General features: G+C 36.3%; 1 protein-coding gene across 1 annotated transcript in view; it reads left to right on the top strand.

The window, feature by feature from the left end:
- npr1b (natriuretic peptide receptor 1b) overlaps positions 1-15,820 on the top strand; it is a 68,554-nt gene that overhangs the window by 39,227 nt on the left and 13,507 nt on the right. Inside the window, exons 5-10 of the mRNA XM_073847185.1 lie at positions 531-666; positions 13,724-13,818; positions 14,732-14,867; positions 14,945-15,029; positions 15,138-15,258; positions 15,408-15,482. Coding sequence (XP_073703286.1) covers positions 531-666; positions 13,724-13,818; positions 14,732-14,867; positions 14,945-15,029; positions 15,138-15,258; positions 15,408-15,482 — 648 coding nt within the window. The remainder of the gene's footprint in view (positions 1-530; positions 667-13,723; positions 13,819-14,731; positions 14,868-14,944; positions 15,030-15,137; positions 15,259-15,407; positions 15,483-15,820) is intronic.

Raw genomic sequence — 15,820 nt, 5'->3', positions numbered from 1 at the left:
GGGTCCCAGTTCACATTTTGAAAGTGATAGGGGGCTTGAGTGAAGCCAAATATAAAAAGAAAAACTTTTTTCCAGTGACTGTGCCTTAAAAAAAAGCAAGTCCCTCATCAGTTCTGTTCATTTGCATGTAAATGAATCTCTCTGCAGGGGTAAAGTGTTCAGAATGGATTGGGACAAAAGATAAAGAGATGAAGCACTCAGAGAGATGTGTCTCACGCAGTCTGACTTTCATTTTTCATTTATGACAAATGTTTGATTAAGGATTCAGATCAGATCAGGTAGATTTCAGAAAATCAACAAAATTATAACATATTCTAAGTAGAATTTGTGTCGAGAAAATCACCTAAAATGTCCATCAGTACCAGCATGATGGATTTTGGATGCTGAATACTGATGTGTAATGCTGGTGAAACCATGTCACGTAGAAACTTATGTTTTATGTACATTGAAAATAAAAGTAAATTTGTTGTGGAGGTGATGATTATGAATATGTTCATCTTTGTATTCACTTGTGTATTTGATTCTTTCAGATGAACATCATCTCAGGTGGATTCTATGATGGTCTGATGTTGTACTGCAATGCTCTAAATGAGAGTCTTGCAGAAGGACATGGTCGACCTTCAGGAGAGTCCGTCACAAAGAGAATGTGGAACCGGACTTATTATGGTGAGCACATGTTCTAACTGAAACCCAAAATCCAGAACCTGAGCTAAGTATTTATCTTTCATAGTTTTTTTTTTAATCCACAATCTTTGATATGAAGTAAATTTAAATACATAATCTTATTGAGACAATAATATATCAATCATATTCCTAAATATAAATATTCCATAAAAATTAAATGGGGAATTGGGATACATCTTTTCTACCTTGCTGCAGTGCTGTTTGAGTAAAAAGTAATAACAACATGATTAAGATTTTTTTCTTTTTTTTTTTTTTGTCAGTGGCATCACCACATCTTTTTCTACTTTTATATTTTTCATCCCAGTGCTGATAATGTGTTATGTGAGGCTGGTTCATTTTAATAAGGTTTAAGAAGCTCTCAAAAGCAACTTGGGACTGTTTTGATTCATGGCCGCCCTTTGTGGCCTTTTCTGCTCTCTTCTGTAGAGGTCACGTGCTGCACAAATGTCTCTCTGGTCTAATACTCTGGTCAGTAGAGATTACTGGGAAAAGAGTTATGTGAATGTTCATGACTGAAGGTCAGGCGTTGTAAAAGATGATCAATTCTCAATTCATCATAAAAAAAAAAATCTTTTTATTTTCTCATGCTTGTCTGGTTGCATTATGTGTGGGTTTGGTTAAGGCTGGTTGAGATTTTTGGTCTGTTAGTAATATTTTGTGTTCGGCTCAGTGATATAAAACAAAAAAAACTTCAGTGTGGAAACTCTGAAGTAGGGCAAGGTAATTTCATGAGTTTATTTGGTACATTATTAAGATTTTCTTCTACAGTTAAAGTCAAAAGTTTACATACACCTCGCAGAATCTCCAAAATGTTAAATATTTTACCAAAATAAGAGGGATCATAAAAAAATGCATGTTATTTTTTATTTTGTTCTGACCTGAATAAGGTATTTCCCAAGATGTTTACATATAGTCCACAAGAGAAAATAATAGTTGAATTTATAGAAGTTTATGAAGTTTACATACACTTGATTATTAAAACTGTGTTGTTACCTGAATTATCCACAGCTGTTTTTTTTGTTTTTTTTTTGTTTAGTGATAGCTGTTTAGAGTCTCTTGTTTGTCCTGAACAGTTAAACTGCCCACTGTTCTTGAGAAAAACATTCAGGTCCCACAAATTCTGTGGTTTTTCAAAATTTTGTGTATTCGAACCTTTTCCAATGACTGTATGATTTTGAGATCCATCTTTTCACACTGAGGACAACTGAGGGACTCACATGCAGCTATTACAGAAAGGTTCAAACTCTCACTGAGTTGCTTCAGAAGGAAACAAGATGCATTAAGAGCCAGGGGTGTAAACTTTTAAACAGAATGTAAATATAAGATATTTAGGAAAAATAAGAAAAATGTGCACATTTTTTTTTCATTCTGTTCAAAAGTTTACACCCCCGGCTCTTAATGCATAATACACTTAAGGTCTTGTGTACATCGCAGCTTAATTAATCATTAAGAGAAGGAGAAACAGGCCTCTCTCTGTGCCAGATCCAGTTTGGTTTCTATCAATTAAACAGAATATGTAATAATGTGCCCTGCAGCAAAAGATCTGGCATTACAGGCCCTCTACAAACAGCTCTGTGCAAAGACTGATCTGGTGACGCACTTTCCAGAATTATGATTTGACTTCTCTAAGGTTCAGAACAAGAAAAAGCGGTCGCATATGTGCGCAGAAACACTTCTAGCAAAAATGCATATTAATTAGGCTAATTACAACCGTAACATGATAGTTCATGCAAAACCGTCATGTGATATCCTACAGCTAGTTTTCATTCTGCAGGCTGATGCTGACTGTGCCTGTGCATTGATTTATTGTATACAGAAAATGTTGCCTGTAATATATATATATATATATATATATATATATATATATATATATATATATATATATATAGTATAGTATAAATATAGTACAGTCCTTTTGTAAGTGTAGGTTCTCTGTCATGAAACTTTACCCAGATTCATTTGTTCATGTATTTACTTATTCATTCTTTAATTCATAGTTTGTATGGCTTTTGGCAGCTTTGTCTCTTCCTAGTAACTCTAATCAACTCAGTACAGACTCTCTCTCTCTCTCTCTCTCTCTCTCTCTCTCTCTCTCTCCATATTGTGCCTTTCATTCAAGCATCTGTCGTATCTCTGTCCTTCCACCTGTTTCTTTCTCCCTCTTTCCTCCTCATAACTCATTCTCTCTTCTTGAGCTGTTTCCTTGTGAATGGCAATGAAGTGTCTAAAGGATATGGAGCCCCAAGGTTCCTTTTTCACAATTGTTTAGGTTTTCATTAGTCATGTAGTGTCCATTGTTCCTTGTCATCACACATTCTTCATCCAGCACCTTGTCTGTCAACATATTGTCAACACAGAGCTTTTAACATTTCACATAATTCCTTGCCTGATTGTGCTCATGCACATTCTGTGTTTTGCTATAGTTTCAGGAAATACTGTGCAATAAGATACTGTACTTACAACTAGATCAACCAGCAATTTTACCCATCTATTTAGACTATCAAAAACTGGGGACCAAAACTCTGAGACCATATTGAAAATCCAATGTCTTAATTTAAATTTAGAAAGTTGAACAGAAAAAATATAGCATGGAAAATTATAGCATAAAAGATTCTGCACAATTTCTTGATCACGATTAAAATAAGCACATTTGTGACATTGAGTATTGTGAAGTGTACTAAAGAATTAGTAACAAAACATTTTCATGTCTTTTAAAAGACAAAGAGCCTGGAAGTTGTTGTCTCTTTTAGAGGCAAACGGCGCATTATAAAGATAAATAATTACAAGTCAAAGTTCCCTTTTATGTTAATTGGAAATTGTTCTAAACAAAAGATCTGTTGGTGCTGTTTTTTGGCTGAAGGATGCTTTTGGCATTCAGTCAAACAAACAAAGTTGGCAACGCAAAGACGTTCTTGAGAGAACTTCATGCCATGTTGCTATTCTTTATTTTTATTATTTTTATTTTACAAGATAAACTCAATTAGACATGAAATTTCTTCTATTATCATCCAAACATACACGTTTATGTTTCTTTCCATCACTTTATATCTGATCCCAATCTACAGTATTTGACTTCCCTCACTTTATTCTAAAATCAGCAGGTGTCCTGTTGCCATGGGATCTGCTTCAAATAAAAAGAGGTTACATATGGTTGGTTTGCCCACCCACACACAGAGCCAGGTGTGTTTCTGGAGACGCTTGACCAAAGCTAGTGGTCTGACAGTGATAGACCACCACATGAGCCAGACTCAGACTCATTCATGCACACTTCCTGCTGATGTCCTTCTGTGGCATTTGATTTGGAAAAGACTGCAAAATAAAACTCTCAAAGGTATAGTTATCAATGAAGTAAAACTTTCCCTTTCACAGTGGAAGTTTAAAAATAAATTACTAACTTTTTATCAATTTTACATGATTTGTGATAATGACCGACTGGCTGTGTCACAAGACTAGTCACAAAATAAATAAAAACATAAACATTAAATATTTTAGTCTAATATTTTTGTTTTTTAGTTTAAATTATTTTGTAATTGTGCATTGTGTATGTAAATGAATTAAAACTCACCTTAGAGGAATTACAAAAAGAATGCATATTTTTAAACAACCTTTGCAAACGCCCCCTATTTCCGTCACACCCTTACAATTGTTCTTCTTATCCTTACAATATATTACTAATATGTCTAGGGCTTAACCGTAAAGAGCCTACAACTTGAGTTTAGCTGATATCTGTTGAGAAGAATATCAAGTTTGATGTCTCGATTGAAACCCAAACATTTATTTAAATTCCTCCATCTTGTAATAGCACCACCAGTATTTACCCTTGTTTTACCCCATTATCTGACTCTGAATATTTTAGCAGTTCTTTGAATTTTGGCCTGAACCAAATCTGATTTTCTTTTCCCATGTCAACCAGCTAAACACCCTCAGGTTCCGCCTGCTACAGTAGCCACGCCCCAAACTCTTGTTATTGGTTGAGCTGGAAAGAGATTGACGGATCTGAGGGGATCACTCTAAATGTTTTGATGGTGCCTGGGATGCTCAATTTGTACACTTTTGGTGAAGTTAAACCCATGAATCAGTAGTCAGTGATCAATAAACTGGGTTGAGTAAATGTATTATGACATTAAAAAAAATCTAACAGACTTTACCTCTAGAATCTTGATTGTTTAAGAGTTTACAATCTAAAACAATTGCATTAAACCCTATCAGCTACATCTTTGACTAAAATGAAGCTTCAGTAGTTACTAATTAGTGGATGTTTTTTGAGATTATGTTTAACCTGTTTTCAATGTTTTTTTTTTTGTTGTTGCTTTATTTAAACATAGCAAAACAATAAAACAAACAGAACAATGACCACAGATACAGTCCACAAGTACATATTAACATAAACGACAGTTAAAAAAAAAAAAAAGAAAGAAAGAAAGAAAGAAATGAGTAAAACAACCAATGTTCATGTTAACCTTCCAAGGTTTTGCAAAAAGGTACGTGAAATCCTGGGGCCTACATACTTAAAGGGATAGTTCACCCAAAAATGAAAATTTGATGTTTATCTGCTTACCCCCAATGCATCCAAGATGTAGGTGACTTTGTTTCCTCAGAAAAACACAAACGAAAATTTTTAATGAAAACCGGTGCAGTCGGCCAGCCTTATGTACGTGGATGGGCACCAAACCTTTAAAAGTAAACAAAAACATGCACAGACAAATCCAAATTACACCCTGTGACTCGTGACGATACATTGATGTCCTAAGACACGAAACGATCGTTTTTTGTGAGAAACTGAACATTATTTATATCTTTTTTTACCTTTGATACACAGCCACGTCCATCTGTCATGAGCACGAGTTTGGCATCAGTCACGTCACATGTGCACGCGCTTCTGGCGTAGAATACGCAAACGCCGGAAGCGATCTGACGCATGAATACGACACTCATTGTTTCCACAGATTGTGGGTATAGCGGCTATTCAAAATGGTAATTACTTGCGCGTATCCTGATTGTTTAAACCAATTTAAAGCTAAAAGATTACGTTTGCTTGCGCAAACTCATCCGGGACTTTTCACTGATTTCCCCTTACGGCGTTTGCGTATTCTACGCCAGAGCGCATGCTCATGTGACGTGACTGATGCCAAACTCGTGCTCATGACAGATGGACGTGGCTGTGTATCAAAGGTAAAAAATGATATAAATACTGTTCAGTTTCTCGCAAAAACCGATCGTTTCGTGTCTTAAGACATCAATGTATCGTCACGAGTCGCAGGGTGTAATTTGGATTTGTCTGTGCATGTTTTTGTTTACTTTTAAAGGTTTGGTGCCCATCCACGTACATGATAAGGCTGGCAGACTGCACCGGTTTTCATTAAAAATCTTCGTTTGTGTTTTTCTGAGGAAATAAAGTCACCTACATCTTGAATGCATTGGGGGTAAGCAGATAAACATCAAATTTTCATTTTTGGGTGAACTATCCCTTTAAAGAAAGGAGTCCATATCTGATAAAAATATCCATTTTCCCTTTTGACCAGTAAGTAACATATTCCAATGAAAGAAAATCAAAAATTACTTTATGCAACTCGGACACTGTCGGTGGTTTATCAGAGATCCATTTAAGTAAAATACTCTTATACGAGCGGCATAAGTAAGGAGATTAAACAACTTTCTGTCAGAAAAGCTTTTTATATTCTTATCAGCAACACCAAACAGCAAATAAAGTGGATTGAGGTTGCATCCTGTATTAAATACCAGTCCTTCTCAAAATATTAGCATATTGTGATTATTTTCTGTAATGTACTGATAAACATTAGACTTTCATATATTTTAGATTCATTACACACAACTGAAGTAGTTCAAGCCTTTTATTGTTTTAATATTGATGATTTTGGCATACAGCTCATGAAAACCCAAAATTCCTATCTCAAAAAATTAGCATATCACGAAAAGGTTCTCTAAACGAGCTATTAACCTAATCATCTGAATCAACTAATTAACTCTAAACACCTGCAAAAGATTCCTGAGGCTTTTAAAAACTCCCAGCCTGGTTCATTACTCAAAACTGCAATCATGGGTAAGACTGCCGACCTGACTGCTGTCCAGAAGGCCATCATTGACACCCTCAAGCCAGAGGGTAAGACACAGAAAGAAATTTCTGAACGAATAGGCTGTTCCCAGAGTGCTGTATCAAGGCACCTCAGTGGGAAGTCTGTGGGAAGGAAAAAGTGTGGCAGAAAACGCTGCACAACGAGAAGAGGTGACCGGACCCTGAGGAAGATTGTGGAGAAGGACCGATTCCAGACCTTGGGGGACCTGCGGAAGCAGTGGACTGAGTCTGGAGTAGAAACATCCAGAGCCACCGTGTACAGGCGCCAGGTCAAGCCACTTTTGAACCAGAAACAGCGGCAGAAGCGCCTGACCTGGTCTACAGAGAAGCAGCACTGGACTGTTGCTCAGTGGTCCCAAGTACTTTTTTCGGATGAAAGCAAATTTTGCATGTCATTCGGAAATCAAGGTGCCAGAGTCTGGAGGAAGACTGGGGAGAGGGAAATGCCAAAATGCCTGAAGTCCAGTGTCAAGTACCCACAGTCAGTGATGGTCTGGGGTGCCATGTCAGCTGCTGGTGTTGGTCCACTGTGTTTTATCAAGGGCAGGGTCAATGCAGCTAGCTATCAGGAGATTTTGGAGCACTTCATGCTTCCATCTGCTGAAAAGCTTTATGGAGATGAAGATTTCATTTTTCAGCACGACCTGCCACCTGCTCACAGTGCCAAAACCACTGGTAAATGGTTTACTGACCATGGTATTACTGTGCTCAATTGGCCTGCCAACTCTCCTGACCTGAACCCCATAGAGAATCTGTGGGATATTGTGAAGAGAAAGTTGAGAGACGCAAGACCCAACACTCTGGATGAGCTTAAGGCCGCTATCGAAGCATCCTGGGCCTCCATAACACCTCAGCAATGCCACAGGCTGATTGCCTCCATGCCACGCCGCATTGAAGCAGTCATTTCTGCAAAAGGATTCCCGACCAAGTATTGAGTGCATAACTGAACATAATTATTTGAAGGTTGACTTTTTTTGTTTTAAAAACACTTTTCTTTTATTGGTCGGATGAAATATGCTAATTTTTTGAGATAGGACCTGTATAAGACTAAGTCTCCCACAAATCTGTACCCAATAAACTTTAATATGTAAACATTTCCAAGTGCAATGAACAAAGTCCCCCTCTTCTATTTTGCACTTCAGGCACAATGGAGAAAAATTTAGATTAAATTTATGCCTGCGTAATGGAGTAATTTGGAGACGATGTAAAAGTTTGAATTGTAGCTCTGTAGTTCTATTACAAATTGATATATTGCCAGCGTGCTGCCAAATTTGTGTCCAAGTATCTACATCAATTGACAGCCCCAGTTCTTGCTCCCAAACAGCTAAGGTTGCCTTATTATTGACTTTCGTTTCTTTTAAAAGAGCTTCATAACGTCGCTTTATTAGTGACCTCTTAGATATACTATCCAAGAGCACTTGTTCTGTTGGAGTAGGGCAAGAGGAAAATCCAGGGCCGATATGTTTCTGCACGAAGCTCCTTATTTGTAAAAACCTGAAGAAGTTGTTTTGAGGTAACTTAAATTTAGCCTTCAACTGTTCAAATGATAACAACACCTCCTTTTCAAATAAGTCTTTTACAGTGGTTATACCAACGTCTTTCCAGATTGTGAAACTACTGTCCATTATTCCAGGCTGAAAATCATAATTTCCTTGGACTGGTGTAATAGGTGACAAAGTTTTGGCTTTCCCTTCCCACTTCCTGATTAATTTCCACACTCGTAATGTATTACTAATGATACTATTCTGCCCTAGACCAGCAATCTTTTTAACATCCAACACGAACGGGAGACAGGCCAAAGGGATCGGTAAGCCATCACCCAAATTAAATGATTCAATATCTATGGAAGTAAAATACTGACAAATGTTTTTGAAGCAAAACAGGGTGCTGTATAGCACTAACTGAAATAAAATGCATCGTATTAACAGTGCTTGCATTTTAAGGTTGTGCAATTCAACATGGGTGAATATTTAGGCTGTGAATTTTTCACGTGGAAACATAAAATTTCATTCGTAAAATTTTCAATGTTAATAATACAGATTATTTTAAAATACAACTTTCACAATTGCATTGTTTACAATTTCAATATTAAATATTCGTATTATTTTAAAATACAAATTTAACAATTGCAGTGTTCAAAATTTCAATACTAAATAATTTCAACACAACCTTTGATACTCGACAGGACATTTCGGTGCGTATTATTTCGCTTCCAAAAAGTAGGGCAGGAAGAGCAATTGAGCATCGATACAAAATCGACGCCTGTTGCTTTCCGCTTCACCACCTGCTGGTGAAGCGGAAAGCAACAGGCGTCGATTTTGTATCGATGCTCAATTGCTCTTCCTGCCATACTTTTTGGAAGCGAAATAATACGCACCGAAATGTCCTGTGAAGTATCAAAGGTTGTGTTGAAATTATTTAGTATTGAAATTTTGAACACTGCAATTGTTAAATTTGTATTTTAAAATAATACGAATATTTAATATTGAAATTGTAAACAATGCAATTGTGAAAGTTGAATTTTAAAATAATCTGTATTATTAACATTGAAAATTTTACGAATTAAATTTTATGTTTCCACGTGAAAAATTCACAGCCTAAATATCCACCCATGTTGAATTGCACAACCTTAAAATGCAAGCACTGTTAATACGATGCATTTTATTTCAGTTAGTGCTATACAGCACCCTATTTTGCTTCAAAAACATTTGTCAGTATTTTACTTCCATAATATCTAACCAAGATGAATCCGGATCATTTTTCACCCATTCAAAAATATACCGAAACTGGGAAGCTAGCTGGTACAGCCTAACATCCGGGACCACAACACCTCCTTTATATCTGGGAAGTTGCATTTTAGTAAGTTTCAGTCTTGGTTTCCTCCGGTTCCAGATAAAAAAACTGAACCAGCCAATAATACGTCTAATTACAGTACAATTTAAGAGAATTGGGATCATTTGAAATAAGTACAAAAATTGATGCAAGACAACCATTTTAATCAACCCTGCCTGGTGCCCCTTCCTAAGTTAAAACTCTCAGAGCGCCTACCATTTGTAATAACAGCTGCTACCGGACTATCATACATGTAATCTTAACCCATTGTATAAAAGTATCCCCCAATTTAAAAAAATTCAAAGTATTAAACAAAAACTCCCACTCAACCCGATCAAATGCTTTTTCAGCATCTAAAGAAATAACCTTAATATTAAGATTTTTATATTGTGATAATTGAATAATATTAAGTAATCTTCGCATATTGTCACTAGAATAGCGTCCATGAATGAACCCAGTTTGGTCAACTTTTATTATACTTGGCAGTATCTTCTCTAATCTCAAAGCTAAAACTTTAGACAGTAATTTAAAATCAGTATTCAGAAGGCTAATAGGCCTGTATGAAGAGCATTCATCCTCTGGTTTTCCTTTTTTGAGTATAAGACTGATATTAGCCTCTCTAAGAGATCTAGGTAGAGAATTCAATTCAAAAGAAAAATTAAACATCTGAAGCAGTGGTTCCAGTACTAACGGTTGAAATTCTTTAACTATAGGCGCATTTAACACTTTTCTTTGTACGTCACCAATTTTTGTGAGGCCTCGCCTCACTTATAACTAATCCCATGTCCTGAAGCCTTTTCCTAGCCTCGTCGAATCCGCGGCGCCTCCTTTGAGTCTCCCCAGAAAAGTCTTGAAAAAAATGGATTCTTCTAAATGAAAAAAAAAAAAGATATTTAGGCAAAATAAGAAAAATGTACACATCTTCATTGTATTCAAAAGTATACACTCTTGGCTCTTAATGCATTGTTTTTCCTTCTGAAGCATCAGTGAGCGATTGAATCGTATGTAATAGTTGAATATGAGTCCCTCAGTTGTCTTCAGTGTGAAAAGATGGATCTGGTAAAATACCGTAAATTTTCATTTTTGCAGTTTCTGAAAGGTGTATGTAAACTTTTGACCTGTAGAAATTCATCTTGATCAAGGTTTAACATATAAGGACATTTATGTTAGCATTTTAGGTTAAGGTAAAAATATTGTGTTCCATATATACTGCAGTTTAACCTAATATTTTAAAGCTGATAAAAAATTGTTTCATTAAATGTTAAGTAAAAAAAAAAAATTATTTAGCTATAAAATAACTCCAAGTCAAATGCATTCTTAAATACATGTTTGGTGGAAAATGATGCCATAAGATGTGTCAACATCATACGAGATGGGATCCTCTTTATTCAAATGTATTTTTAGAGTTTTCAGCATCAATCTGCCATTTACATTTTCATGCTGGTATGCCGTACTCAAGTAGTTTCCTGTACTTCCAGCTGAGGTAGTCATAACACTACAATAGATGACCGGTCTTCAATTCAGATGATTCAAACTAACATTACACTCATTACATTCTTTTGATTACATGGTGCAGACGCACACTCTCTCTGTCTAGCCACAACTTCTCAGTGTGTAATGTAAAACGTATAAACTGAATTTAATATCCTCCAGAATAGCCTGTGTGTCTTCTGAGAAAATGTTGGCTGGAGATGTTAAGTGTCAATGTTCAGAGATATTTCCCTTTGTTCTCCGAAGGGAAATATGTGCCAACCCATTCCTCACATTGAATACAATTTGCACAAGATGGGCGGTCATGGTTCACTAATTGTCTATGTGCGTCCATTCCTTTTATAACTCATGTGGGCTTATTAAAGCTATCCTTATCATTAGCCGATGTGAGGACATCTCTCTCTTCCTTTCTCCCTCTCTCTCCAATGGCTTTGACATTTCCAGTCTGATAAAGCTTAAGCTTTTCATATCAGTCTAAATGTCACTGTGTGTTTCCTCTGAGCTGGACTCGGCCTCTATCTGTAGCCTATTTAAAGAGGTGAGTGGCCTCCACAGGAAATTACAGCCCGCACCTGACCCTCATTGGCAGATGGGCACAACCGGAAGCTTTTCAAGAGACTCAATCAGATTTGATTGAACACTTGTATACACATTCACTGTGTCTGGATTGATTTACTATGTGATTGTAATCATTTTGATTACTGATAATGTGACAAAGTGGCTGGTATGTGATGTTAATGTCTTTGTGGAATTATATCTCATATACTGGGATGGTCCACCCAAAAATGAAAATTGTGACAAATTTGCTCATCCTTATGTCGTTCTATATATCCTCCTTCTGTTGACTGTAAAAAAGATATTTTGAAGTGAGGTTAAGAATTGATCTGTAATACAACTCACTGTATACAATGAACACTTTAAAAGAGACAGACGTATAGATGTTTGTGAAAATGTATTTGTTTTCTCTGTTTTGGAAAGATGAGCATTCTTCAAGTGTATCATACTGCATCAGAATGTGTTAATATGGTTAGGAGTGGATAATTTTATCAGTTGATAATTATTCATTCAACAATGCATCTTGCTGTTATAGATTTTATTAATAACCAATGCTATATGCTAGATGATAACTTTTGTTTAGTGCTCTTCTCAATGTGTTTAGCAAGACTTTGATACTATACTGAATGAAATGCCGTTTACTTCTTTATGTCTGGGGTTTTCATATTTAACTTCATTCTGTAACCTTTGTTCTGCAGATCTGTTTACTTTTACAGAGGGTGGTAATAACCTGTCTGAGGCCAGGGTTGCCAGGGTTGAACAAAACCCGCCAAAATTCTACTTAAAACTAGCCCAAAACTAGCCCAGTTGCATTTCAGGAGGGGTCCCCCATTACAAATCGCGTTCCGTGGGGTACTTTTTTGGCGAGTTTCCCCAGGTAAAATCGAATTCCAGGGGTAACGTGGCAACGGCGTTAAAGAATCCCAATACGCATGAAAAAATTAGGTCTTGGCAACACTGCCGTGGGCTTTTTTGATTAATGTCAGTGTAAATGACGGCAATCATGCAGTGTGTTGCCAGATGTTGTTATAAAAACAAATAAAAACTGAAAAATAGATACAAAATAAACAGAAATTCGTTCAAATCTTTTGTAAATAAGATCATATAAAGATATCGCTAGCCCTAAACTGTAGACCTCCATTGTATGGACAAAAGACAAAGGAAGTCATGATAGAGTTTTCATTTTTGGGGTAAAGATTTAATTGAGGATTTGATTGACAAAACTATTGTGGGCTGTGGGATTCCTGCTGTATGTGGTTGAACTTTATATTCAGATGTACAGATGAAATCAAAAGTTTACATACACCTCGCAGAATCTGCAAAATGTTATCAGAATGAAGATATTTGCCTAAATATCTTGTGTTTTTTCATTTAGTACTGCCCTTCAGAAGCTACATAAGATACTTACATGTTTCCCAGAAGTCAAAAATGAGTAACATTTACCCTAATCTTCAAATTCAAAATGTTTTCACCTCTGGCTCTTAATGCATTGTTTCCTTCTGAAACATCAATGAGCGTTTGAACCTTCTGTATTAGTTGCATTGTTGAAAGGGGTTCAAATACACAAAAATGCTGAAAAACTAAAGAATTTGTGAGACCTGAAGTATTTTTCTGAAGAACAGCGGGCAGTTAAACTGTTCAGGACAAACAAGAGACTCATGAACAACTATCACTAAAAACACATCTGTGGATCATTCAGATAACAGCACAGTATTAAGAATCAAGTGTATGTAAACTTTTGAATTTATAAATTCAACTATTATTTTCTCTTGTGGACTATATGTAAACATCTTGTATGTGAAATATCTTATTCAGGTCAGTACTAAATAAAAAAGAACATGCATTTTGTATGATCCCTCTTATTTTAATAAAATAATTACATTTTGCAGATTCTGCAAGGTGTACGTAAACGTTTGACCGCAACTGTAAATGATGGCCTGGCAGGTCATGAACTTTGAGTAGATCCAAGTTTACACTTCATCAGAACACTTCATGTTTTTTGGTGTTCTGGTGTGATTTTGTTGCAGTGAGCTCTATAACACGTAGTTTGTCACTTGGTTTTCCCAGGAGTCACTGGTCTGGTGCAGATTGATGAAAATGGAGACAGAGAGACTGATTTTGCCCTGTGGGACATGACTGACATGAACAGTGGCAACTTTCAGGTCAGTGATATTCAATACTTTGTCTCACAGTTTTGTCAATTCTTGTTATTCTTAAATGAGGTATTTTATTACGGGTAATTTGCATTTTTTTTAATTAACCACTGGTGCACCAGATTTTTTTATTTTAAAAATACTGTTAATTAATTTATTACTCTTTTTCTTAATTTATTTTTATTCCTGTATTTTAGACGAACACCTTGTGCTGCCTTACTTTGAATAGCAATGATGTTTCTGTTGTTAGTAATAGGCAGATGAAATGCAATCTCGTTTTTCTTGCAGCAGTTTTGTGTGTGTGTCATCCAAACAGTTTTGCCTTTGTTACAGGCTAATGAATTAAAATTTAACACCTGAATCTGAAAACCAAGTGGCAGCTTGGTGGCATAGATTTAAAACCAAAGCCCCCCCGACATGAACACACAAACCCTGGTTTCTGAAAGACACTTGATTGGTAATTGGGAGGCCAGGCTGTAGGGAGGTTAATTATAGGATACATATTCAGTCAGGGAATGTTTTTTGTTTGTGTGTGTGAGTGGGAGCAGGATATATGTATGAATAGATATTAAACATCTCAGCTGCTCTCTGAATGAAGCTTGTCCTTGTCGTTTTTCTTAAATTCTGTCATTTTTTATTTTGTTGCCATTATCATGCTTTTGCTTTCTGTGAGTTTAAAGAAATCACATGACAAGCATTTTTTTTTTCTCCTGTGTTGACGTCAAGGGGTCAAGGTTCGGTTAGTCCCGGCTGGTAGATGCAATTACTCCAACATCTGGACACAAAAAACATCTTTCACCATTGACAGGCTTTGAAAATTAGCTGAAGTCTCGTCCATAGGCTTACTTTTATGTTAAAGAATGAGGCGGATAAATAAAATTATAAACCTCCAATCCACTTTTTTTGTTTACATGTGCTGCAGATCGTGGCAGTGTATAATGGCACTCAGAAGCAGATGAAGATTCTTCCTGGGATGGCCATCCAGTGGCCAGGTGGCAACATTCCCTGGGATGTGCCCCTCTGCGGCTTTAAGAACGACAACCCTGCCTGTCGTGCTCGTGAGTATCGTACGTTATTTCTGCAGTCCAACTGCTTGCCTGCCTCTAACTATTCACATTACCCTCTATCTTTTTAGGAACTATCGCAATGCACCAGATGATTTCCATTGTGCTTTTCCTCATCCTCGTCATCATCTTCACTGTAACTGTGTTTATATACAGGTGAGTGAGTGCTAGCTAGATGATTCTGATACCTGACCAGTAATGTGATTATTTTCTGCAAATACGGCTGTGTATAAAACGCATACTGTACTGTATGTACACACACAGAAAGCTGAGGCTGGAGAAAGAGTTGGTTGCACAGTTATGGAGGATTGCTTGGGAAGACATTCAAATGAGCAATCTGGAAAAGGCCATGAGGAGCACCGGCAGCAAACTCACACTCTCTCTAGTAAAACACAGATACAGTACATACTACATAGAGAACACTCATATTTTTAAATGTTCTCACTAGCTTTCTGGTTTTCAGTTAAATACTAAAATTTTATTTATTTAATTATCATCATTAAATTGCTTGATTTCTCTCTTTTTTTTCTACAGAGAGGTTCAAACTATGGATCATTGCTGACTGCTGACGGCAATTTCCAGGTGTTTGCTAAGACTGGCTACTTTAAGGTATCATTCTGATAAGCTCTGGTTAAAATGTTTACATTGTAACCTTTTACAGTAAGGTTCAATTCATTAATACATGTGCCCCTGATAAATAAGCTTTCCACTGATGTATAGTTTGTTAGGATTGGGCAATATTTGGCCAAGATACAACTATTTAAAAATCTGGAATCTGAGGGTGCAAAAAAAATATTGAGAAATCTTAATATCCTAATGATGTTTGGCATAAAAGAAAAAGTTAATTACAACTGGTTTTGTGGTCCAGAGTTACATTATTTACATGCATAGAAAATGTGTCTTAGCAGTATGTGGATGCAACCTCCCTGCAATGATAAAAATAGATT

Source organism: Garra rufa, chromosome 9, assembly GCF_049309525.1.
Source record: "Garra rufa chromosome 9, GarRuf1.0, whole genome shotgun sequence".
Lineage (NCBI taxonomy): Eukaryota > Metazoa > Chordata > Actinopteri > Cypriniformes > Cyprinidae > Garra > Garra rufa.
The sequence above is the reverse complement of the archived record's forward strand: the minus strand, read 5'-3'. Positions and strand labels throughout refer to the sequence as shown.